At 41.5% G+C, this 24,069-nt stretch overlaps 1 protein-coding gene across 2 annotated transcripts in view; it reads left to right on the top strand.

Moving 5' to 3' along the window:
* Positions 1 to 308: 308 nt before the first annotated feature.
* Positions 309 to 24,069, top strand: part of POLK (DNA polymerase kappa) — a 51,720-nt gene continuing 27,959 nt past the window's right edge. Inside the window, exons 1-2 of one of the 2 annotated variants that reach the window (XM_072138261.1) lie at positions 309 to 453; positions 23,114 to 23,280. In XM_072138261.1, the coding sequence (XP_071994362.1) occupies positions 23,143 to 23,280 (138 nt within the window). In that variant the 5' untranslated portion in view covers positions 309 to 453; positions 23,114 to 23,142. Of the gene's footprint in view, positions 454 to 688; positions 823 to 23,113; positions 23,281 to 24,069 lie in introns of those variants that run through there. The other variant, XM_072138269.1, reaches the window with a different exon arrangement.

Genomic DNA, 24,069 nt, shown 5'->3' with positions numbered 1-24,069 from the left:
AACCCCTCACCGATCAACCGTTTCAGGCTACCTCTGAGTTATGTAACCAATAGACAAAGTCAAAAGCAAAAGTCTCCATCCATTGTGTAGTAGCTGCATGAGAACTGCAGATCTGCTCCTGATAACATTACTAAAGCTCCAGCAGATCTGTCCTCACAGAAAAAATAAATATAGCCTCTTATTTACAGTACTGTGTTCTCTATAACAAGGGAAGCAAACTAGAAATCAGCTGCCAGCTATTCATCGATATTACCCTCTCTGATATGAACACTTATTCTACTTCTCCATGCCTAGTTCCCTTATCAAAGATGGCCACCACAGACTCCTGTGTGGGAGGGGCCGCAATCTTCCGGGAAGAGAAGGGGCTGAAGTATTGTATAGAGGAGGAAGCTCCAGGCTGAATGGAGGGAAACATAAAAGTGGTGTCGTATATTTGAAGTGTTGAACACTACGGTAAGTGATCTAATAACTAGTTGGACTCTACCATGTACAGCAAGCGCGGGGGGAGTCATTATGAGACAGAGGTCCACCAGCCGGGTCATTGCTACTACTGCACAGTGCTCTGCATGCAGAGATGTCCAGACTTGTCCCTGCTCCCTATTCACACTATCAGTGATGGATACTTTAGAGCTGTCACATAACCATGCTTTACTGCTAGTCTGACACTACAACTCCCAGCATGCCCTGATAGATTGCGAAGCTCGGTGCATTCTGGGAATTAAAGGATCACACATCATTTGAATGGGGTTTGCAAAATCCATGTTTTGTGCAGAAACTGCGTTCATATGTAGGGAACAGATTTGCATTACTACAAAAAATCCGGTTTGTTTTTCTATTTTGTAATTTTGCAGTTTTTAGGTCTGCTAAATTTTAGAACATGAAAGTTTTGCGTTTTGTTTCCTCCATATCGCAGCCACACATGGTGTTTTGAACCCATTTTTGGTCCGTTTTTAAGCATCTGTTTTTGACCAGTTTTAATTAAGATAATTGGTAACACTTTTTTTTAACGGACTGCTTAAAAACGGACCTAAACTGGTTTCAAAACGATGTGTTGCATCGCCCTAAACCCGAATATGGCCAACGTCTCCCTCCCCCAGACCCGACTATGGCTGATACCACCCCTCCCCCACTCCAGTCTATGATTGACTGTAGTCCCCCCCTCCCCACAAGATCGGAACCGTGATGTTGATGGGGGAGAACTCTTTAGTTTCTGGAATTTTTTTTAAAATTTATTTATTTTTATTCATTTTAATTATTCCACTACTGCAACAGTTAGCAGAGAGTCCATTATATATGTGTTCCCTGCTGTTCTTTTATATAGGTATAGTGATATGTATAAGGACATGCAGAGAGGGTGCACATGGTATCCTCCCTGCATGTTTCTCACCCCCTTAGCACCCAGTGTGAGCGCTGTGCAGAGGACTGATGATAACGGCCTCCTGTCACAGTACTGGATCATTCGTGCTGCTGTACTCAGTGTCCAGACCACGGCTGTGTCAGGTCATGTGACCTGAATACTTCCGCCGTCACATGACCTTACATCTGGCCATGATGCTGCAGCAGTGATTGGACAGCCTGTAGACTGACAGGAGGAGAAAATCCCCATGCGTATCTATACACACTGTGCTTTTTTGAGGGAGTAAAATTGCTTGTGTACGCATAGATGATACATAGACCCTGCATCTTGACGTTCCCATTTTTTTTACTGAAAAAAGTGGTGCAGCTTTTCCCTCTCTGAGGGTCCTTGCATGCGCTCCTGATTTTGAAACATTGACTGAGCACAGCTTCCTTACAAAACAGAATATAGAGCTACGTGAGCCATTTGAGGGAGGGTAGACACAGGTGGAGGTGATACTTAAGTCACCATAATTGCCTCCAGATTGTGCTTTGATGGGTGGGAGGCCGAAGTTATATTTATAAAAGAGTGAAATGTTCTTGTAATGCAGCTTTTACGTAAACCTTTATAAAATAAAAATACATAACGCGCCTAAAATGTTACCACCTGTAGTCGCATTTGACAGTTTCCCATAGAGCAGTGGTGGCTAACCTATGGCACTGGTGCCAGAGGTGGCACTCAGAGCCCTTTCTGTGGGCACTCAGGCCATTACCAGAGATGACTCCAGGTATCTTCCTGCAGTCCCAGGCAGCCCAGGACTTGCTGTGCACAGAGCTATTTTAAAGTGACAGCTCTACCTGGGACTACTGGAGGAGTGTAAAGGTGTGGACAGATCTGGATTATCATCATAGCTCCTGCTCCGGCCCTGACAATTCTTCCTGTTTATGGGACCCTGGAGGGAAGCTACAATGATCATCCAAATTTCTTCTATTTTCTGCTTTATTGGTGTCCTCAGGGTGCTGGTATCAATGAAAGCTGTGACAGAAGGGAGTATAAATCACAAATGAAATTTCTGTGTTGGCACTTTGCGATAAATAAGCGGGTCTTGGTTTTAGTTTGGGCACTCGGTCACTAAAAGGTTCGCCATCACTGCCATAGAGCATCAGAAAAGAAAATAAGGCAGTCCCCGGGTTACGTACAAGGTAGGTTCTGTAGGTCTGTTCTTAAGTTGAATTTGTATGTAAGTCGGAACTATATATTTTATAATTGTAGCCCCAGACAAATTTTTTTTTGGTCTCTGTGACAATTGGATTTCAAAAATGTTGGATTGTCATAAGAATCAGGATTAACAAAAAATCTTCATTGCAGACATTTTTGATAACTGTTACAGCTGTTTATTGTAGTCTAAGGCCCCTTCCACACTCGTGTTGCATTTCACGTCAGAGTCTGATCAGGGTGCGATCAGGGTTTGGTCAGTGAAAAACGCACATTTTGCATCAAAGTGCAATCAGTTTTCAGTCAGAGTTTGTTCAGTGTCTCAGTTTTTCACATGCGTTTTTGATGCAATTGCAATGCAATTTCAATGCGTTTTTCACGCGAACTGGACTCAGGACTGAGCTCTATCTTTTCTATGGCAATTGATGCGTGAAAAACGCATTGCACTTGCATTGGACTTGCAAGTGTCTCAGATTGCAATGCGTTTTTTATGCATCTCCATAGACTTGTATGGTGCGTTTTTCACACGCATGACTTGCAAAAGTAGAGCATGTCGAGATTTAAACGCGCATTAAAAAAAACGCGCGTGTGTGCGTGAAAAAAAATGCAAGTCTGAAAAGACCCATTGGTTACAATGGGTCAGAGTGCAATGCAAGTTCTGCACGTCAAAAGCACGCGCAGAAAACGCGCGTGAAAAACGCAAGTGTGAAAGGGGCCTAAGGCTAAAGTACAGTAAATTACCAGAGGTCCGTTTGTAACTAGGGGTTCTCTGTAAGTCGGGTGTTCTTAAGTAGGGGACTGCCTGTACATGGTTTAATTGAACCATCTGAGAGCAGCTTACTGATTCATGTGAAGCCCTCTCTATGTGGTCTGTATCCTAATAGGAAATTGTCACCAGCATTTTCACCACTAAATTAACCGCCCCAGCACAGGAGAAAATCCTCTAATAGGTAAAAACATTGTCACTTTAACTACAAATACAATTCAAAATGTCATACATTGTCTAATCATAGTATTTCTTGCCTTGTATATAAGATTGTCACTTTAAAGTCATTTTTAGCTGTTGACAGGTTCCAATAGCCTATGTAAATTTTTAAGATACCTATGTCGACATTCTAAATTATTTCAGTAATTTTATAAAATTTTGTTTCACATTACCTGGCTGCAGTCTGTATGTCCCTGTGTCGGTCTCCTCTCCTCCACACTCGTGCAGCTCTCTCCCCACATATTGATAATGTGAATTAAACTTGTATAAAGTAATCAAATGATTCATAATGCTAACAAAGCATTTTGGTTTTAATCAGCATATCATAGGCTACTGGAACCTGTCACCAGCTAAAAATAACAGGTTAGCTTTAAGGATCAAAATAGCAAAAAGTTGCTAATTGAAATGACACAAGTCACTGCTTTAGAAGGGTCTTGTGATCTTCCATTAATCATTGATTTCTTGCTTCATTCTGATATTATTGGATTCAGGACTTGTTCAGACGTCTTTTTCCAGTAAACTGTAGACTTCTAACTGAGTGAATATAGATCTACCATCGAGATTTTTGCAAGCTTAAAAAGACGTTATTGACCGCGTTCTAGAAAAAGTAGCACTAAGAGTATCATTGACAAATTTACGTTACTGCAACTTTACTAGATGTTTTAAAATAGAAACTTTGCAGCCATATTTTGTAATGATTAAAGTCGCAAACGATTTACCTTTTAATATCATGTTGGCTTGTGCTTTTCCCATGCTGCCATGTTTCCCCATCTTAAAGACATTTTCCAGCAAGTCTCTATAAAGGTGAATGGCAGTGATGGGTTTGTATTCTGTGCGGACCAACATTTGAGAGTTACTAAAGCTGTTTTTTTAAATTCCAGAAATGAATAAGACTGTTGATTACAGTAAATGTTGTAATATAATTATACAGGGAACCTGTCAGCAGACATTGATCCTTTGTTTGCTGTCAAGCAAATAAACTCCTTCCAGATCTTGTTTCTTTCACGGCCCAATGCCCATCATCATGTAGAAAATCAAATTTGAAGTGATATGTAAAATGGTTGTATAAAGTCATAGGGGTGGAGAGATCACTGTCAAAGTAACGCTCTCCATACCGCAAAATGCTCCTGTGCCGAACTTCAGAATGCTTACAGGTCCCTGAATTCAGGTCTCATTGGCCTGTAAGCGGACCTAACATGCAGATGGCACTCATGCTAAAAGCAATGGACCTCGGGTCTGTTATTTGCCTCCTGAGAATTCAGTTTCCCATAGATTTCAGCGCAAAGAAAGGTAGTTTCCCTTGTTTCTTCACTATAAGTAACAGACGGGGATGATGGAAGCTCCCCAATGCAAGTTTGAACTTAGTATGATCCATTTCTTTACCTATCCTATAATCAATTGTAGCTCAGTGTAACATCCCAACATATGCAACATCCTCCCCACCAGGACCTGACCTTTTCCGGGTGGCTGGAGGAAGCCGGGGTTCTGAATACCAGAGTGGCTGGCAATGTGATCACGGGACTTGGTATCATGAGCGGAGGCCTCATCTACAGCCTGGCAGGCCTCCAGCAGGTGGTGTGTCCAAGAAAATGGAATGAGGGGCTGACAGAGTAGGCTCTGTCCCTGGCGCAACCCCAGTGTGTAGATAGGGATCCCTGGCGAATGCAGGATGAGGTGCCCGTGATGCTGTACAGCTGGATCCAGGGATCACTCTTACAGTTCTTTATTAGAACATCAAAAGGTAGGCAACGATCTTAACAACATTAAAGGTTCATCTGGTTAGAGGTAGCCGGTTGGAGCAGGTCCTCAGGAAGGTGTGCACGCAGCCTGGAAAAGTAGCGTCAGGCTGGGCTGGTAGGGATGTAACATGTGGACCTCGGTTCTGAGCCTAGTCTCCGGACTGACCAAGGTGTCAGGCAGCTTGCCTGAGACACCTCTACTTCCTGGGCTTAGATAGACTCCTCTGGTCAAAGACCTCCTGGTAAAGACGTGCCAAAAGACTGACCATCTTCTCCCACCGTCAAGGGGTTATAACATTTGTCAGGTAGCAAGCACTTGTCCAACCAGCTTACTCCTTCCTTACAGCAAGTACAAAGCATATAATTGGATCATACATTTAACACTTAGCCTCCCAGGCAGAGACGTACAGCTGCATTTACCAAGTTCCCCATGCTAAACACTTCTTGACACAGTGAAGGATAAGTTTGCAACACCTAATAAACCTTTGCATCGGCAGGGGTGTTCCACATATACCTATTGTATAATGCCTGAAAGATTCCCTCTCTATCCGATGAGCCTCGGTGAGCCTTGGCATGATCTGCTGTATATCCAGGTTCTCATGTTTTGTTAACCTGACAGTTGGATCCACTTCATGGTTTCCTAACTTTTGTTTGAGTTTGTGAGATAAACTTTGTCATGTTTGTGTTTTAATATTTCATCTCTTGTTCCACAAAAGCCTCCGGGGCCAGAGTTCACAGAGTCAAGAGCAACTCCTGTCGGAGTACAGGCACTTTCCTGGCATTGAAAGATAGGATATGTCTGTTTACTGAAACGCGTAGGGCAGCACTTGCCACGAAAGGATTGTTTAAATCTCCTGCTCAGGTTGGCTTTTCGTCAACTCTATATTTTATGGCTTTGTTTTTGTGTACTGACACAGGAACCCTATTTTTGTCATATGTCTTTAGTTCCCATGCGTTCTTTGGTAACCTTTTGTGCCTTTTCCTTTACATGTGTCGGGACCACTTTAGGCTATTTCTGTAGACACCTGCAGCATTCCACTGTTGATCTGGAATCTGAGTTGACTTTGAAGTTAAAGGGAAACACTTGTAAAAACAGGAGTTTCTATTATAATGATTAATTATGGAGTCTTTCGAGTGTTGCTTAGTAACATAAGATTTGGTTGCCAGGTGTCTTCTATTTTTCCGTACCTTTGGCTCTTCCTATCCATGCTTAGGTGTGTGTCAGTAAGGAACCATATGTTCTCCATGCAGAATTTTTTATTTTTTATTTTTTTACAGTAACTTTAATTGGACTTTTTACTTATCAAAGTAACTGTGTGCACACAGCAGATTTTTGAGGCGATTTCTGACATCATTCAGTAGTAGATCTGAGATGCCAGAGGGAATTGTAAGACTGACGCTTAGAACGTTGCTTCTCCCTGTTGAACATTGCAGTGAAAATTCCTGGGGAAGCCAAGAGCAGGTCAGTCTCGCCGAACTGTACAGTTTTCCAGTATCTGTAGAACAGACCTGCCACTCCGACTTTACATCCTGTTATCTCTCTGTTATCCCCCCCCCCCCCCCGTATTGTGTTCCTCTCCCTTACCACTTATTTCTTATGAATGTTATTTACAGGAATACCCTCTTAAATGGAGAATTATCTACAATCTCGAATTGCAGGAATATCACAAGCCACAAACTATGGATTCCATTTCCGTTTGTTTGCCCTGGGTCACCGTCCTGTGAAGGCCATAAATGGGACGATGATGACCCAATACTGTCTAAGCCATACACATAAGCAGGGATGGCGACCCATAGAAATTCATTTGTCTGTTATATCCACATGAGGGGTTAGACCCACCACAGGAGACCCACAGTGATTTAGCATTCTATAGCCAACAAGGCCCTATCTATAAAAGCTTTATATCAATCTGTCTCTGAATAGCCCTGGAAGGATTCTTATCTATGCGGTATTATTACCTTGCATTGCTGTCATTATCAAGCTGGAGATCAGATTAAAAGGATATTATTCAGGGAATAAAATGAAGAATTGTGCTATGGCCATTGAAATATAAATTACAGAGAGTTAATTGGAACATCAAGTAGATGCTCACTCTGGTTTCTCAAGGATAATTGCAAAAAAAATAAAATACAACATATATTGTTTGTAGCAGACTAGAAGATCAAGGTATACATTATCAAAATGTATAAGATAATAGGCTACAGAAAATGTGAAAAAAATTATGGCTGAAATTTTTTATAAATTTTATAAAATTAAATTACAGGCGGTCCTCTACTTAAAGGGAACCTACCACCACGAATCTACCTATAAAGGTAGATCGGGTGGTAGGTGGATGTATGGGACGTGAGGATAGCCCTTTTTAGAGCTAATCCTCACGTCCCCGCTAGCGTCACATAAACTTTATTGCCCTAATATGTTAATTTAATTAAGCGGCTACCGGGGCGTGGAGTAGCCGGACACGAGGCTACACGGCGCGGCTACTCCACGCCCCAGTAGCTGCTTTCCCCCGCCTACCCTGTGATCTTCGGCGCGCAGCTCCTGGCAGCTGCGCGCCCTCGTCCGAGAAGCCGGAGTTCTGCGCATGCGCAGTAACTCCGACCAAGATGCGCGATCTCGGGAACGAGGCCGGAGTTACTGCGCATGCGCAGAACTCCGGCTTCTCGGACGAGGGCGCGCAGCTGCCAGGAGCTGCGCGCCGAAGATCACAGGGTAGGCGGGGGAAAGCAGCTACTGGGGCGTGGAGTAGCCGCGCCGTGTAGCCTCGTGTCCGGCTACTCCACGCCCCGGTAGCCGCTTAATTAAATTAACATATTAGGGCAATAAAGTTTATGTGACGCTAGCGGGGACGTGAGGATTAGCTCTAAAAAGGGCTATCCTCACGTCCCATACATCCACCTACCACCCGATCTACCTTTATAGGTAGATTCGTGGTGGTAGGTGCCCTTTAAGAACACTCGACTTGCATACGACCCCTAGTTACAAACGGACCTCTGGATATTGGTAATTTATTGTGCTTTAGTCCTAGGCTACAATAATCAGCTGTAACAGTTATCACAGGTGTCTATATTGAAGCTTTATTGTTAATCCTGGTTCTTATGACAACCCAACATTTTTAAAATCCAATTGTCACAGAGACAAAAAAGTTCTGGCTGGGATTACAATGATAAAATATACAGTTCCGACTTACATACAAATTCAACTTAAGAACAAACCTACAGACCCTATCATGTATGTAACCCGGGGACTGCCTGTATATAAAAATATATAAATATATATATATAAATTTTATAAAATTAAATTTTATAAATTTTTTATAAATAATGTATGTTGTATTTTAGAAGTTGAGATCTCGCCTATCCCTCTGAATTACATGCAAGTCAAGTATTTTGGATTTGGGACCAGCATATAGGTCCCTGTTCAGAATCGTAGTGTTTCTACCAATCCTCTCATAGAGGGGAATTTCTGGGGGGGAAAGAAAAAAACATTTTTTCTTAAACAGGCTCAGAATGGGCTAAAACCTAAAAAGTATCTGCATCCACTTTTCCTGTCTCAGCACTTACTGGACTCCCCAGGTCCCTTCTCATAACATAGGAAATTACTGCTGCCTGAAAATTAGAACATTTAAAATTCCATTTAATACAATAAATGGAATAAATTAGAATTTTACAAATTCTAATTTTCCGGCAGTGGAAACTTTTGATCTCTAGAACGTAAATTAGACATTGTTGTAATTTGGTGAAAGGTCATCGTATAGGAAATATCCATGCTCAGGTACTCACTTTCTGCAAGTCTCACCTGGCAGTGCTTGAGTTTGGGTACATAAATGTCATATAGAAAATCCAATATTTGAGAGCCCCTCTTCTAATCCTTGATAGACTCCGATTTTTTTTGAGCGATAAACCATTTTGGCCATTGACAAAAATAGATATCATATTTTTCAGTATATATGAACCATACTTATAGACAACAGCTGCCTTGAACTGCGCACAGGTCTGCCACCTGCTGGTTATTCATCCTTATAATCAGGTGCGCCTTATATATGAACCTAGACATTTTAGCAGGCATTTGATGGTGCGCCTTATAATCCGGTGTGCTTTATAGTCCGAAAAATACGGTAAATAATGAATTCTTTATCCTTTCCGGTAATTTATCCAGGTTCTGAAATGTGCCTAATACTTAAAATCCCTATTGTGTCTTCAGTACTATATATACTTTCAAGATGTTCCTACAATACTGACCTAATATGTTACTAGAAGCTGAAACCTACTAGAGCCATCTACTTGAGCCGAGCACTCGGGAAGATTTTATCTTTTAATGGCTGAAAGACATAATTACGATGGTGTGAAATGGGTTTTGTGTGAGGTTAATGGAAGCTGAGAAATAACCTATTACTGTAATGAGACAAGAACAGGCTTTGTGGCAAGAGTCTCAGGACAGGTCTCTGCGGGTTATTGGTAATCTACATATATATATATATATACAGTATCTTTTATATATGTAATTAAAAGAATGACCTGACAATACCTAGAACCCAGGTGGTTAATGGGCCTAAGTTTTTTTTCTATTTGCATTGACGACTAATAAAGTTCATGCTTTAGCAGCAACAAAAAGAAAAATTATGAAAAAAAAAGTTTAAAGCTGCTCAATATCATATGAGCTCTTTGCAGGAGATCTTCTCAGACGAGACAGCTCCCTCAGTGGTACAGGTTGTGTATGGCTTTAGGTAGGGCAGTGGTGTCATTTTCAAAGTTATCAGTATTACTAAATACATTTTCAAGTGAAAAAGGAATTACAGTGGAGAAAATAAGTATTTGATCCAAAGCCGATTTTGCAGTTGTTCCCACCTAAAAATAAAATGTAGAGTTCTGTAATTGTTATTGTAAGTACACTTCAACTTTGAGACACAGAATCTAAAGAAAAGATCCAGAAAACCACATTGTATGATTTTTGAATACCATATTTTTCAGGTTATAAGGCGCACCATCAATACATGCCTGCTAAAACATCTAGGTTCATATATAAGGCGCACCTGATTATAAGGCGCACCTGATTATAAGGGTGAATGACCAGCAGGTGGCAGACCTGTGCACAGTTCAAGGCAGCTGTTGTCTGTAAGTATGGTTAAGATATAAGGCTCACCTTTGATTTCTAAGAAAATCAAAGGATTTATTGTGCGCCTTATAGTCCGAAAAATACGGTAATTAGCATTTTATTGCATTAAATAATTATTTGATCCCATAGAAAGTAAGAACGGAACATTTGCTACAGAAACAATTTACAGAGGTCAAACATTTTACTGTATTTCATCACCAAGTTTGCACACGCTGCAGCAGGGATTTTAGCCCAGTCCTCCATACAGATCTTCTCCAGATTTTCCAGGTTTCTAAGCCGTCCCTGGGCAACATTAAGTTTCAGCTCCCTCCAAAGATTTTGGAGACTGGCTAGACCACTCCAGGACCTTGAAATGCTTCATAAGGAGCCGCTACATAGTGGCCCTGGCTTTCTGTTTTGTCAAGACTGGAAGACCCAAACACGACCACTGAAATTTTCATCCGAAACTCCAACCGGTACACGGCCCCATTCGTCTTTGAATACAGTGCAGTAGTCATGTCCCTTTCTCATAAAGCCACCTCTAAAGTGTGATGTTTCCACCCCATCCTTCACTTTTGGGATGTTGTTTTGTACGTGGTGTCCTTAGACACTTGGCTCTTTGGTCTTGCCCGTGGAGAGGTTGGAGTGTGATTGAGCGTGTGGACAGGTGTCTTTTATACAGGACATAAGTTCAAACAGCTACAGCTAATACAGGTAATAAGTGCAGAGTAGGAGGAACTTCGTTCACACGTGGCATAAACGGGACATTGATTCAACATGCTTAATAAATGTGTCCTCAACCAATTTAGTTTTCTTTAAGAGGAGAGCCGGATCACATCACAGTTTTCTCAGAAGAACTGAACCAAATAGTGTACCCTTACAACCTGATCTGAATCTAGCCCTACTATTGGTTAGTGTATTTGTTAATGGACATGTACCACGAGTTTGACTGATAGTAGATGTCCAGCATTAGATCCCCGTTTCTTTATGCACTAGTTGGGCATCTAATGATTGTAGATGTCCTTAAAAAAGAAAATTGTGTGAGTTTATTGCAGAAACCCGAATACAGATGTCTGTGTAGTCTTACATCCCTCTCCCTATTCTTGTACAGGCAGTCCCCGGGTTACATACAAGATAGGGTCTGGAGGTTTGTTCTTAAGTTGAATTTGTATGTAAGTCGCAACTGTATATTTTATCATTGTAATCCCAGCCAGAACTTTTTTGGTCTCTGTGACAATTGGATTTTGGAAAATGTTGGATTGTCATAAGAACCAGAATTAACAATAAATCTTCATTACAGACACCTGTGATAACTGTTACAGCTGATTATTGTAGCCTAGGACTAAAGCACAATAAATTACCAATATCCAGAAGTCTGTTTGTAACTAGGGGTCGTATGTAAGTCGGGGACCACCTGTATTTTAGGTAGCTGATAAAAATAGCCAATCAAAAAAGTATTTCATTAATTCTATAAAAATTAGTTTTATTGTGTAGACATCCCTAGGGGATTGAAATGTGAGAATTTTCTTTCATTGGCAAACCCCTTTAAAGGAAATCTACCATCAAAATCCATCATGATAAACCAGGACACTTACTCATAGATCCAGACACCGTGACTGTGGTAATCTTCTTATATCTGTTATCTGTGGCCTCTTTCCTTCTCATATCAACTTTTTAAATTATTCTAATGAGCAACAATGGCCCCGGGAGGTGTTACCAGAGCCCCAACGTGCTGTAGAGGTTCTCGATAACAAGTCATGGATAACAAATATAAGAAGACCACAGTCACAGTGTATGGATCTACGAGTAAGTGTCCCTACAATGGGCCCCAAACTACAATGGGCCCCTATGGACTATAAAAGACCACTCAACCCATAAACTTGGACATGGATAGGACCTGCTCTGACTTTTTTGGCACGGGCAGTCGGTGCATACACGGGGCCATGGAAACAAAGACCTTGTGCATGAGCCCATAGAAGAGTCTGGGGACGTTTTTCTCTTGAAAAACTATTACACCTCCAAGATAATGAGCCGTGTGAGGAAAGCCTTACCTTTGGATTTATACACAAGCCATGAAACTGGGAAAGTATACGGTACTGCTCGGGTTATCCTTGGCCTTTCATCTATCATCTGCTTTGTCCTATATCCGAAGAGTCTTTACAGCTCTGATTTTCTGGGCCTGATATGGACGTGGTCCGGTTATTATTTATTATCTTTTTTTTCCTCTCTACATGTTTGCTAATTGTAAACCCGATTAGGATGATTGGAATAAATCGGATTATCTGATTGTTATCATGGATAACGCTAAATTAAGATAACCTGCAAGTATATAAATAGCCGGGACATTTAGGAAATGATGCTTCTGCTTTTCATGAAGTATTATCTATTCGTTATATATTAGCTTGGTCGATGTTGGCACCGCACTGTCTAAATCCTGAGCTTAAAATTGAGCATTTAGTTTTAATCCACCTCTCTTCTATTAATGTCATGCTGTCTACACATGTAAAAAGGATTAGGGATCCTGTGAAGGTGGTCATACACATTCATAGCACATAAGCCAAATCTGCCCACCATCTAATGAGCATGGGGGTGTCTGAAGTCTTATATTGTCCATATTGAGAATATACAACATGTTCAATCTGCAACCGGAGGTGTCTGCTTGCAGCTTATTCCCCTCTCTCTATTTAGAATACATTCATACTTGGTTGAGCATGCATGTATATGTAGTAGTAGGGGGTGGTTAGCTGTAGGAGTTTCCTATTAAACAAATACTTTGAGGTATATGGCCACATGAAATAACAATTATCTAAATTATCAAATTAAAACGGTCCTTGATCATTGAAATCTCTGCTCATTATGGGCTTTTGAGTCATGTGGGTGGTCTTACAAGTTGATCAATCACCATGTATGTATGTAGGCTTCTTCAGAAGGCTGTTAAAAAAAAAATCTACCATGATAATCCGGGGACACTTGCTCATAGATACAGGCACTGTGACTACAGTAGTGATCTTATATTTGGTATCTATGTCCTCCTTCCTTCTAAATTGATTTTTAAAATTTTTCGAATGACCCTAAATGGCTCTCAGGGTTGTCACAGGCTGTTACAGTGTTCAAATAGCACTTCTCTCTCCCACTATGTGCAGAAACCTCCTCCGCTGCAGTTGGTTTACATCAGGGAGAGGGAAGTGCTGAGGGAGGGGCTTTTGTAATGCCCTACAGAGTGCTTCTGTCCCATTAGCATAATTTTAAAACTTGATTTGAGTACGAAGGATGCCATATAAAAAGATTACCTCCGTCACGGTGCCTGGATCTATGTGTAAGTCTCCCTCGTTTTTCCATGATTTGATTTTGATAGTAGATTTCCTTTAACCCCTTAAGGAGGCAGCCTGTTTGCAGGTTAAGGCTCGCAACTGTTTTTGAAATTTGACCAGTGTCTCTTCCTGTGGTAATAACTTTTGAACACTGTTACTTATCAAAGCGATTCTGAGATTGTTTGTTTGTTTTTTCCCCACATGTTGTACTTCATTTTAGTGGTAAATTTTGGCTGATAAGTTTTGCGTTTATTTACAAAAAAAAGAAAAAAAAATGATGAATTTTTAGAAAAATTTGCCATTTTCGAAATTCAAAATCACCGCGTTTTCAGGCAGATAAATTTACCACCTAAATAACTTGCAGAATAACATTTCCCATTTGTCTACTTTACATTTTCATAATTTTTGAAATGTTTGGATAATTTATTTTGACGTCACGCGGCCTACAAATCGAATAGCGATTTTCCGTATTTTCGGAATTGACTATTTTGGGGATAAATACTGTTTGAAATCAAATTTTACATATTTAGCAACAAAACCCCCTATATAACCAACCCATTTTCAAATCTGCACCCCTCAAACTATCAGAAACAGCATTTACAAAGATTGTTAACCCCTTGAGATCTTCATAGTAATTGAATCAAAATGGCGGTGAAATTTAGAATGGTCAAATTTTGTCGGTTATACGTTCATTTAGCCCTAAAATTTACACATTTCCAAAAGATAAAAAGAGAAAACTCACCATAAAATTTGTTCTACAATTTCTCCTGAGTGCAGCGACCCCCCCACATGTGGACGTTACTTGTTTTATGGGCGCACAGTGAGGCGCAGAAGGGAAGGAGCACCCTGCAGCTGCCAGGATTTTAGTTTCCTCATTGGCCCCATTTGAAGGCTATAAAATTTTTGCTTTTCCGTTATTTGGGCCATGTGACGGCATTTTTTTTGCGCGATGAGATGCTTTTTCCAGTGTTACCATTTTGGGGTTGGTATCACCTATTGTTGAAAATTTTGGAACTTTTTTTGAGGTCATGAGTAGAAAAGCATCAATTCTGTACTGGATTTTTTACTTTTTTTTTTTTCGTGTTCCCCGTATAGCCTAATAATTCTGTTATCTTTATTCTATGGGTCGATACGATTACGGGGATACCAGACATGAATATTTTTTCTTATGTTTTACTAAATTTGCCAAATAAAACCCTAATGTGGGGAAAAATCTATCATTTTTGCATCGCTGTCTTCCAAGTGGCATAACATTGTTACGTTTTTGGCTACAGAGCTGGTCGATGGCTTGTTTTTTGCGGGACATGTTGTTCTTTGCAACAATATCATTCTGGAGTACATATGTTTTGTTGATCACTTTTTATTGCATTTTTAGTGGGATATAATAGGTAGAAATCATAATTTTTGGCGGGTTTTTAACGGTTTTTTTTTACGGCGTTCATCATATGGGTTCAATAGTTATTTAGTTTTATTCTATGGATTGTTACGGACGCGGTGATACTATATATGTGGGGTTTGTGTTATGATTTAGACTTTTTTGAGTGTTATATGTCTCTTTATATGTTTTGGGGCTTATGGGCATTTTTAGTGATTTATAAAGTAATTTTTTATTGAAAAACATTTTTTTTTACATTTTTTTACATGATCCACCATGGGATATGAACAAGCAATCATCTGATTGCTTGTTCTTGATAATACTCTGCAATACTAATGTATTGCAGGGTATTATCAGTGCCAGCCTATGCAGATGCATAGGCTGACACTTTGCCTTTAAGATGATGTCACAGACGCCATCTTAAAGGTAAACCCTCCAGGCTTCTCTGGGGTCCTGATCGGACCCCAGAGGTGCCAAAACAGCGATCGGCCCCCCCAAAAACGGTGCGGGGGGGGGGGGGGCGATCGTGGGGTAAAGACCCCCAGAAGGCATGTTAAATGCCACGGTCGCGTTGACCGCGGCATTTAACGGGTTAAACACCCGCGATCGGAGCCCACTCCGACCGCGGGTGTTAGCCGGGGATGTCAACGGTAGATTACCGTTAAAATCCCGCGGCTAACGATGCCGATTCGGCTGCTATACAGCGCTGAACCGGCATCGTCTCTGCGCAGTAGCTGTACTGCGCTGAGCGCTATTCGCGGGACTCAGCGCAGTACAGCTACGGCGCAGAGCGCTAAGGGGTTAAAGGGGTTTGCCCATGAGAGAAAATTCTCAAATTTCAATCCCCTAAGGATGTGTACACAATAAAAATATTTTTTAACCCCCTTAATATAGAATTTTACATGATTCTATTGCTGTTTGAGCTATTATAACTCAGTCATGGTCAGTGTAAGATTCCAGAGTGTGGGTGGGACTCTAAGCAGACACATCATATTTCCTCTAGTGCTGTGTGCTGACAATGTGATTAGATTATCAGGGTTCAGCTTCTGAACATTCTACTAGTATCTGACACATAGAAAAAGAAATGAGGCCGAGAGGATCTCAGATCAGTGTCAGACAGGAGAACAAGATGTTTGCCGACCATAAAGTTAGGATATCCAGGTTGGTGTTCAGGGGCAACAAAAAGGGCAACAAAAATTGTGTATACCAGAACTTCTAGAGACAGGTTGGAGTTATATCTGTAAAATTCTGTATTTTTCTTAACTACAGTGAATTACAGAATGTGTTATTTTGTTATCATGAGTATATTTAAAAACTTGTCTTTGTGGGAATACCCCTTTAAACAGTGACGAACAGGAAAGGATTTAAATAAATACTAATTATATTAAAACTTTTTTTTCTATTGAATGGAGCAGCACCCCTATGGGCATCTATTGACATGGGAAAACATGTAAACATAGTTCAACTACTTAGACCCGTACTGATTTATAACATGCTGTCTGCAGATAGGAGAATATGGAGCTCATTGACTTACCGGTCCCGTTGACGCCGCCGATCCGGAATGTCTGACGAGGATTCGGGTCTGCCGCGATTCACTAAGATCGTGCGTCCAATTTCCTGCATGTGTCGCTTCCCCCAATGAGGCCCGCCAGAGTTCTTGTGACACAATTTGCATTTTAAATTCCGCAATTTGTCTGAATCAGTCGGGTTGTCTGACGTCGATGCCCCCCTGATTTGTGTCGCCGATGCGCCACAATCCGATCGCGTGCGCCAAAAAGCCGGGTCAATTCAAGGCAAATCTGAAAAAAAAATAGCAAAACCCGACGAAAATGCGTTGTTCGGACCCTTAGTAAATGTGCCCCCATGTCTGCTCAGCTCTGCCTGCTCTAGAACATACATAATGGGGCAGATTTACTTACCCGGTCCATTCGCGATCCAGCGGAGCATTCTGTGCGGTGGATTCGGGTCCGGCTGGGATTTATTAAGGCAGTTCCTCCGCCGTCCACCAGGTGGCGCTGCTGCGCTGAAGTCCGCTGGAATGCCCTGAAATTCACCGGCCTATTCCTGAAATTTCAGTGCAATTTTCGTGACAATTTTTTTTTTTTTAATGCGATTTTCCGAATCCGTCGGGTTTTCGTTCGGCCACGCCCCGTCGCATGCATGCCGGCGCCGATGTGCCAAAATCGGATTGCGTGCGCCAAAATCCCGGGGCAATTCAGGGAAAATCGGCGCAAATCGGAAATATTCGGGTAACACGTCGGGAAACCGCGAATCGGGCCCTTAGTAAATGACCCCCAATGTCCTCTGTGCAGGCAGTATAATCTGCTTAGCTCCTCCTGCTCTATAACATGCTGCCTGCACATAAGAGACTATGTACAATCTGCTCAGCTCCGCCTGCTCTATAACATGCTACCCATAGATTGGACACTATGTAGGATAACCCCCTCCTAAACAGACTAAGTGCTTATGGCAGTGATGGCGAACCTTTTAGAGGCCGAGTGCCCAAACTGCATCCCAAAACCCTGCTTATTTATCGCGAGGTGCCAACCAAAAATTAAAGCAGTAACTTATTGCTCCCTGTTCAACAACTTTCAATCATATTGGCCTCCTGAGGACAGCAACACAGTAGAAAGATGGAAGATTTTCATCATTTTAGCTTCTTTCCAGTTTCCCTCTGTACACAGCAGGAAGATTCTTTGAGTCCTGTGTGGTGTGCTGCGGTGATGGCCCGGGTGCCCACAAAAAGGGCTCTGAGTGCCGCCTCTGGCACCCGTGCCATAGGTTCGCCACCACTGGCTTATGGCATCAGATTCATTCTGAAAATATTAAACAATGTGGAATTTGGTGCCCACCTGACTGCCTTTAGGACATGGGAGATCTAGCCATTTGGTTGTATATCATGGATGATTTTCTCTGGAAATGCACTAGGTTTTTGAAATTATCTAAAAGAAAAAAATATTTGTTGACCAGAGCAACCAGTCACATTTTATCATTTTCGTTTAGCATTTTTTCTCTTGGTCTTATTGATGCCAATAAAATTTCCCTTTTATCTTTACACCAAAAGCAATTGTGACATCAGGAAATGAAAAATGTTTATCTACTTCACAATCCGAAAATGTTATCCAGCAGCACATCAAGGAATCGTCTCTTCTTATGCCGTCTATTTTAACTATGAGGACAACGGGTTATTTACATTTAAAGGAATATAAAAAATACAGTCACATTCACAGGCAACATGTGATGGATCAGTAGTCACTGAGCAGATTGGATAATGTCCTATCTGCAGGCAGCATATTGCGGAGATGGAGCAGAGTTGATGGAACACTATGTACAATCTGCACATAGCAATGATATATTTGTATGTTCTCTCCGTGTTTGCGTGGGTTTCCTCCGGGTCCTCCGGTTTCCTCCTACACTCCCAAACATACTGGTAGGTTGATAAGTTTGTGAGCCCCATGGCAAGCTCTGTGTAGCGATGCGGAATATGTTGGTGCTATATAAATAAAGAAATTATTATTATTATTATTATATAAAGCATGAAGAGCAGAACAGATTTTACATAGTGTCCTATCTACGCAGAGCATGATATAGAGCAGGAGAAAACTGAGCAGTGTCCAATCTGCAGGCAGCATGTTATAGAGAAGGCGGAGCTGGGCAGATTGTACATAGTGTCCTATCTGCAGGCAACATGTTAAAGAGCATACTGAGTTGAGTAGAGTGTACATGGCATGATCCCACCTAGTGGCAGCATGTTATAGAGCAGGAGGAACTGAGCAAAATTGGTATGTGCAGTTATAACTTGTAATGTATTAGTTTGAGACGTCAACACGGGATCGGGAAGTGCTTAGCTTCTAGGGATATGACATGTGTTGGGAACGCACCAATGGGGGATGTCTGATGTAAGTATGGATTGTTTTGGTTCTGCCAAATAGACAAGATCCTCTATGGTAATCGATAGTGTATTTGGTTCTGTACAAGCACCAGAAGGGGTTACAGGTGCTGCCACAAAAATATAGACACCACTTTCTCACTTCTTAGATCCTACCTCACTTCTCACTATTTAACTACATTTACTCATCAATTTTCTGTCATATTTCCACTTGCATATTTTTCGGAGACTAAAAGCCGTGCACTAGCATTAAGAAGAAAGTTTTCTACATAAAACCTGACAGTGACGATAGGATTTGATTGTTAAGACTCTGGATATTTTGGGTTTGCTGACGGTTTGCTCTTGAAATGTGCATGTTGTGTGGAGGATGAAGTGTGTCGAAATTGTTCTTGACATGTAACTCCGCTGCTAAGACTTGGTTCCCTGCAGTGCCGAGACGTGTTTCAAACAAATCTCTTTCCCAATTCAAAGAGCAATCAGATTGACTCGAGCTCGGGGAATTCTTCTGATAGACACATGAATACAGCCTGGAGAGAAACAATATGGAACTCTCGTCTTCTGAATGCTTAGATTTAGAAGTTTGTGTTCCGAATAACTTTTATTCACCGTAAGAACTTCTTGTAACTTTAGTTCTAGATAAATCCTGCAAAGGAAACCTCCCGTTTCTCTTTTTTTCTTTGTTCATTAGTCATTGATGGCTAACAGATGTTTAAATGGAATATTGTTTTGTTCCATCACTAGAATAATTATTAAAATAGTTTTACATTTCTAATATCCAATATCTATATAACTGGTAACATCAGGACCCCAAAATTTTAATATAAACATTCAATCCTATCGGGTTGTCAACTTTCAGAAAATAATTGATATTGTTTGTGTAATGAAAAGTTTTATACAATTTTCCAATATACTTTCTGTATCAAATCCTCACATTTTTTTAAAATCTCTACTTGCTGTCATTCAACATTCATTGTTTACTTCCTGTGGATAAAAAACGGTCCGTCGTCATGTGATGTCACACAGGTGCACAACTCGTTAGTAATCAGAACTGTGTGTTATAACGATCCTTGCGGCTGTGTGACATCACATGACCATTGATATAACGAGCCGTGCACCTGTGAAGTCACATGATCAGGGATATAATGGGTGTGCACTTGTGTGACATCACATGACCAGGGATATAACGAGCCGTGCACCTGTGTGACATCAAATGACTGGGGATATAACGGGCTGTGCACCTGTATGATATCACTTGGACTGGTATTTTCCACTGAAAATAAACAATGGCACCTCATATTGAATGACAGCAAGCAGAGATCTAGAAAGCAAAATGTAATTAGTATATTGGAAAAAAGTTACATGGCTCTACACATCTTTATGACCATAAATATGCACAATCTTGGTGGGAAGACAAAATGGCACAGGGTTACCTTCTATACTGAGTCAGTAAGTGAGCGACAGTGAACGGATGAATGTTGTGCATCAGGCATGAAACCTCAGACAACAATGGCTGACAGACGTTTGTTCTCTATCCATCTTTGCAAATCAATTACACCTATATATGTTGACTTTTAACTCTCCAGATCTTTACCATTTGCTCTACATGTTTGACAACGAGATCCACTACCATACATTTTCGTACACATTGGGGGACATTTACTTAAAGTGTCGGTGTCTGCATTGGCTTTGTTACCGACCTGCTCTGGGAAAGAAGATACACATGTAATATTGTGTAGCTTTGCAGAGACGTTTCTGTCCCCGAGACCATTTTCTGTCCCCGAGACCATTTTCTGTCCCGAGCACCAGAAATGTGTCCAACAGTCCCTGCTAGACCAGTTTTCTTTTGGTCTACTTTCCGCCAGTTTACAGCGCCCAAAAATGGCTGTGACACATATTAATTCTGTCTGAGTTTCCACTCCGCCAAAGCCACACCCCTTTTCGGGGAAGAGTCGGAGCAGACGGAAAAAGTCATTTTTTCTGTCCCCGACAGCTAATAAATAGGTCTGAGAGCAGAACATGTGGTGAGAGCGCCACAAAACTGGCGGAAACGCCATAGTAAATGTCCCCCACTGTACTCTACATGGCTCCAATTACCTCTAGCAAAGATCCAGTGTCTGCTGCCATCCTTGCAGACAGAGGCCTTAAAATATTAGTTGATGGTCCTTATAATTAAACTCAACTGTATCAAACATATTTTTCAAAAATATATTCATCGTGGTTTTTCTTCCACCTATTTTTTCAGCTGGGATAAATAGAGAATGGGAAAACAAAATAATCTAAATGTTTATTTGATGTAGATAGAAATGGGTAAAATATTAAACAGGATTTAATTGTGATACCTATCAGCCAGCAGAGGCTGTAAAACCTGAAGTGCTGGGACCGGCTTTGCAGGATCAGTAATGAGAAACATATGTCCTTGGGGCTGTGATGTGGGGGGGATAATGGTGCACAAACTATTATACTGCATTCTGGATCAGGCTTTTAATGTATCTGTAATTGAAAACCATCTTCGTATTCTAGAAGTAATAGAAAAATATAGTTGCACAGTTCGTCCACACATTTAAAGGGACACTGCCAGGGGAGTTTATCAAAACTAAAATGGCCACAGATCCTTAAAGGGGTTGTCCAGGTTTTAATCAAAAACATTTAACCGGCCAGGGGGCGGACACCGCATTAGATTCAATACTGTAGTCGGCTTTCAGTAATGAAACCCAGCAACACATACTGGCCATCTTTCCCGTATAACCCTCACATATAATGTCCCCCATCATAATATCCACCCTTTTTGTAGCCCTCTATTTATATTGCACCTCGCATATAATGTCACATATAATTTTAGTTCCCTGCTTAGTGAGCTTCATTTATCCTCCCTCTTCCACTTATAATAGCTGATTTTTACCTGTACTTCAAACCCCCCCCCCCCCCCCATTACAGGTTTAACCAATCCCTTTGGCTCACATTCTGACGCCTGGTGGCGTCGCTCACCTCCTCCTTCTCACAATGGGGGTCATTTACTAAGGGCCCGATTCGCGTTTTCCCGACGTGTTACCCGAATATTTCCGATTTGCGCCGCTTGTACATGAATTGCCCCGGGTTTTTGGCGCACGCGATCGGATTGTGGCGCATCGGGGCCGGCATGCGCGCGACAGAAATCGGGGGGCGTGGCCGAACGAAAACCCAACGTATTCGGAAAAACCGCCGCATTTAAAAACCGAAAATGTGTCGCTTGGGGAGCGCTCACCTTCACCTTCTATGGGATGGTGCATTCCGGGGCGTTAAGATTATTTTCGGCGCTGCAGCGCCACCTGGTGGACGGCGGAGGAACTACCATCTTAAATCCCAGCCGGACCCGAATCCTGTGCAGAGAACGCGCCGCTGGATCGCGAATGGGCCGGGTAAGTAAATGTGCCCCATTGTGATCTCTCTCCCCCTCACACTGTGGTCCCACGCCTCTTCCTTCTCACATTGTGACCCTTCTCCCCCTCACATTGTGACCCCTTTCCTTCTGCCCCTCACACTGTGGTCCCACACCTCTTCTCGCATTGTGGCCCCTCTTCTTCCCCCTCATGTTGTGGTCCCTCCTTCCCTCACTTACTTCTTTTCCCCTGCTTCCTTCTCTGCCTCGAATATGCACAGATCTGATGCTGGTGCAATTACATCACATTGCACCTGGTGGTCTTTGCCACACACACAAGCAGAGGAACAATGATGATGAGGGGAAGCCAATAACTGGTCCCTGAATTGCCATCCCATGCAACTCGTCTGCTCCTGGAATATCCCGGACATACCGTCTGCCGCTCAACATAACCCGTCATGTCTGAGGTATTTCCATGATGGGAAACTGTGCTGGTAAAAATGCTGGCACAATCTCCTCAATCTGAAGCATAGGTTTCTTTTTTCTGCTTATGGTTTATTTAAAAAATTTTTTAATCTTTATTATTTTCTGATAATTCTATTATCTATAAGTATTCTTTCTGTGAAATCTGAAATCGGTGCCTATAGAGTGTTCCTTTATTTTGTGGTATCGGCACATTTTAGGATTCTACAAAATGGCCACATCTACTATGTTTTACATTATTTGTTTTATGTCCAACTCAACATATTTTCTCTTGCGACATTGAAAACCTAACTGATGTGAGGAAAGTGTTAATTTGTATTGCTGTTGTCACAGGTGGTAACCCACAGACTGGAATTCATAGAATGGATCAGCCGGAAGAAAAAGAGATTGCTCCGAGCAATGAGGGCTTTCAGTACAGAATGGGCCTTAATGACAACAAGGCAGGAATGGAAGGGCTGGATAAAGAGAAGATCAATAAGATCATAATGGAAGCCACAAAAGTGAGTGAATATGGAACGTTTTACATTATCCTAGAGAGCAAATGTTTATCACCATGTGATGGTATGCAGTAATTGGTTGTCTCAGTAAATATGCAAGTTTTAATCGAATTCTCCACGGTACTTTAAGAATTTTATATTTTATTTTATATTACTTTCTTTAAGGTTCATATTATCTGTGCTCTTCGATCTTACTATGGTCACGGGAGGACAAATGGCTGGAAACCTTTTAGAACCTTTTTGATTCTATGTTAATAAGAACTTCCACAGAAGAGGGGAGTAAAGGACCAGCAAAGATATGCATTAGCCTTAAAGGGGTTTTCCAGGAATAAGCGTAATTCATATTCTAATGGGTCATTAAAATATAAGCTAATATGTAATAAGTTCTTATTTTGCTTCCGTTAGCAGAGAAATGCGTGGACATACACTGCAGTGAGAAATTAAAATACTACAGGCCCTTTAGTTATTCCATTGATTTTGACCCTGTGGAGCAGACACAGGACAGAAGATGGGTGCTGTGTCATTACATGTCCTGCACCTGCCCGGGCAGGTCATGTGATCACCTCTATGTTTGGCTATAGCCGGTTGCATGCAGTGCATCCAGTATGGCCGGTATTGTGGTGAGATGACATCTCAGTGAGGTAATGTGCAGTGATGGCAGTTACACACATCATTACTATGGTAACAGAGCAGGACAGTCTGTTAGATCATTACTGGGATCAGAACATAAGAGGGAGGAGCTGTAACTGAGAACTGAGGGATCATGGGAGTTGTGGATGGTGGCCATTTTGG

Source organism: Engystomops pustulosus, chromosome 1 (assembly GCF_040894005.1).
Source record: "Engystomops pustulosus chromosome 1, aEngPut4.maternal, whole genome shotgun sequence".
NCBI classification, from domain to species: domain Eukaryota; kingdom Metazoa; phylum Chordata; class Amphibia; order Anura; family Leptodactylidae; genus Engystomops; species Engystomops pustulosus.
Note: the sequence above shows the minus strand (reverse complement) of the source record. Positions and strands in the feature narration are given on the sequence as shown.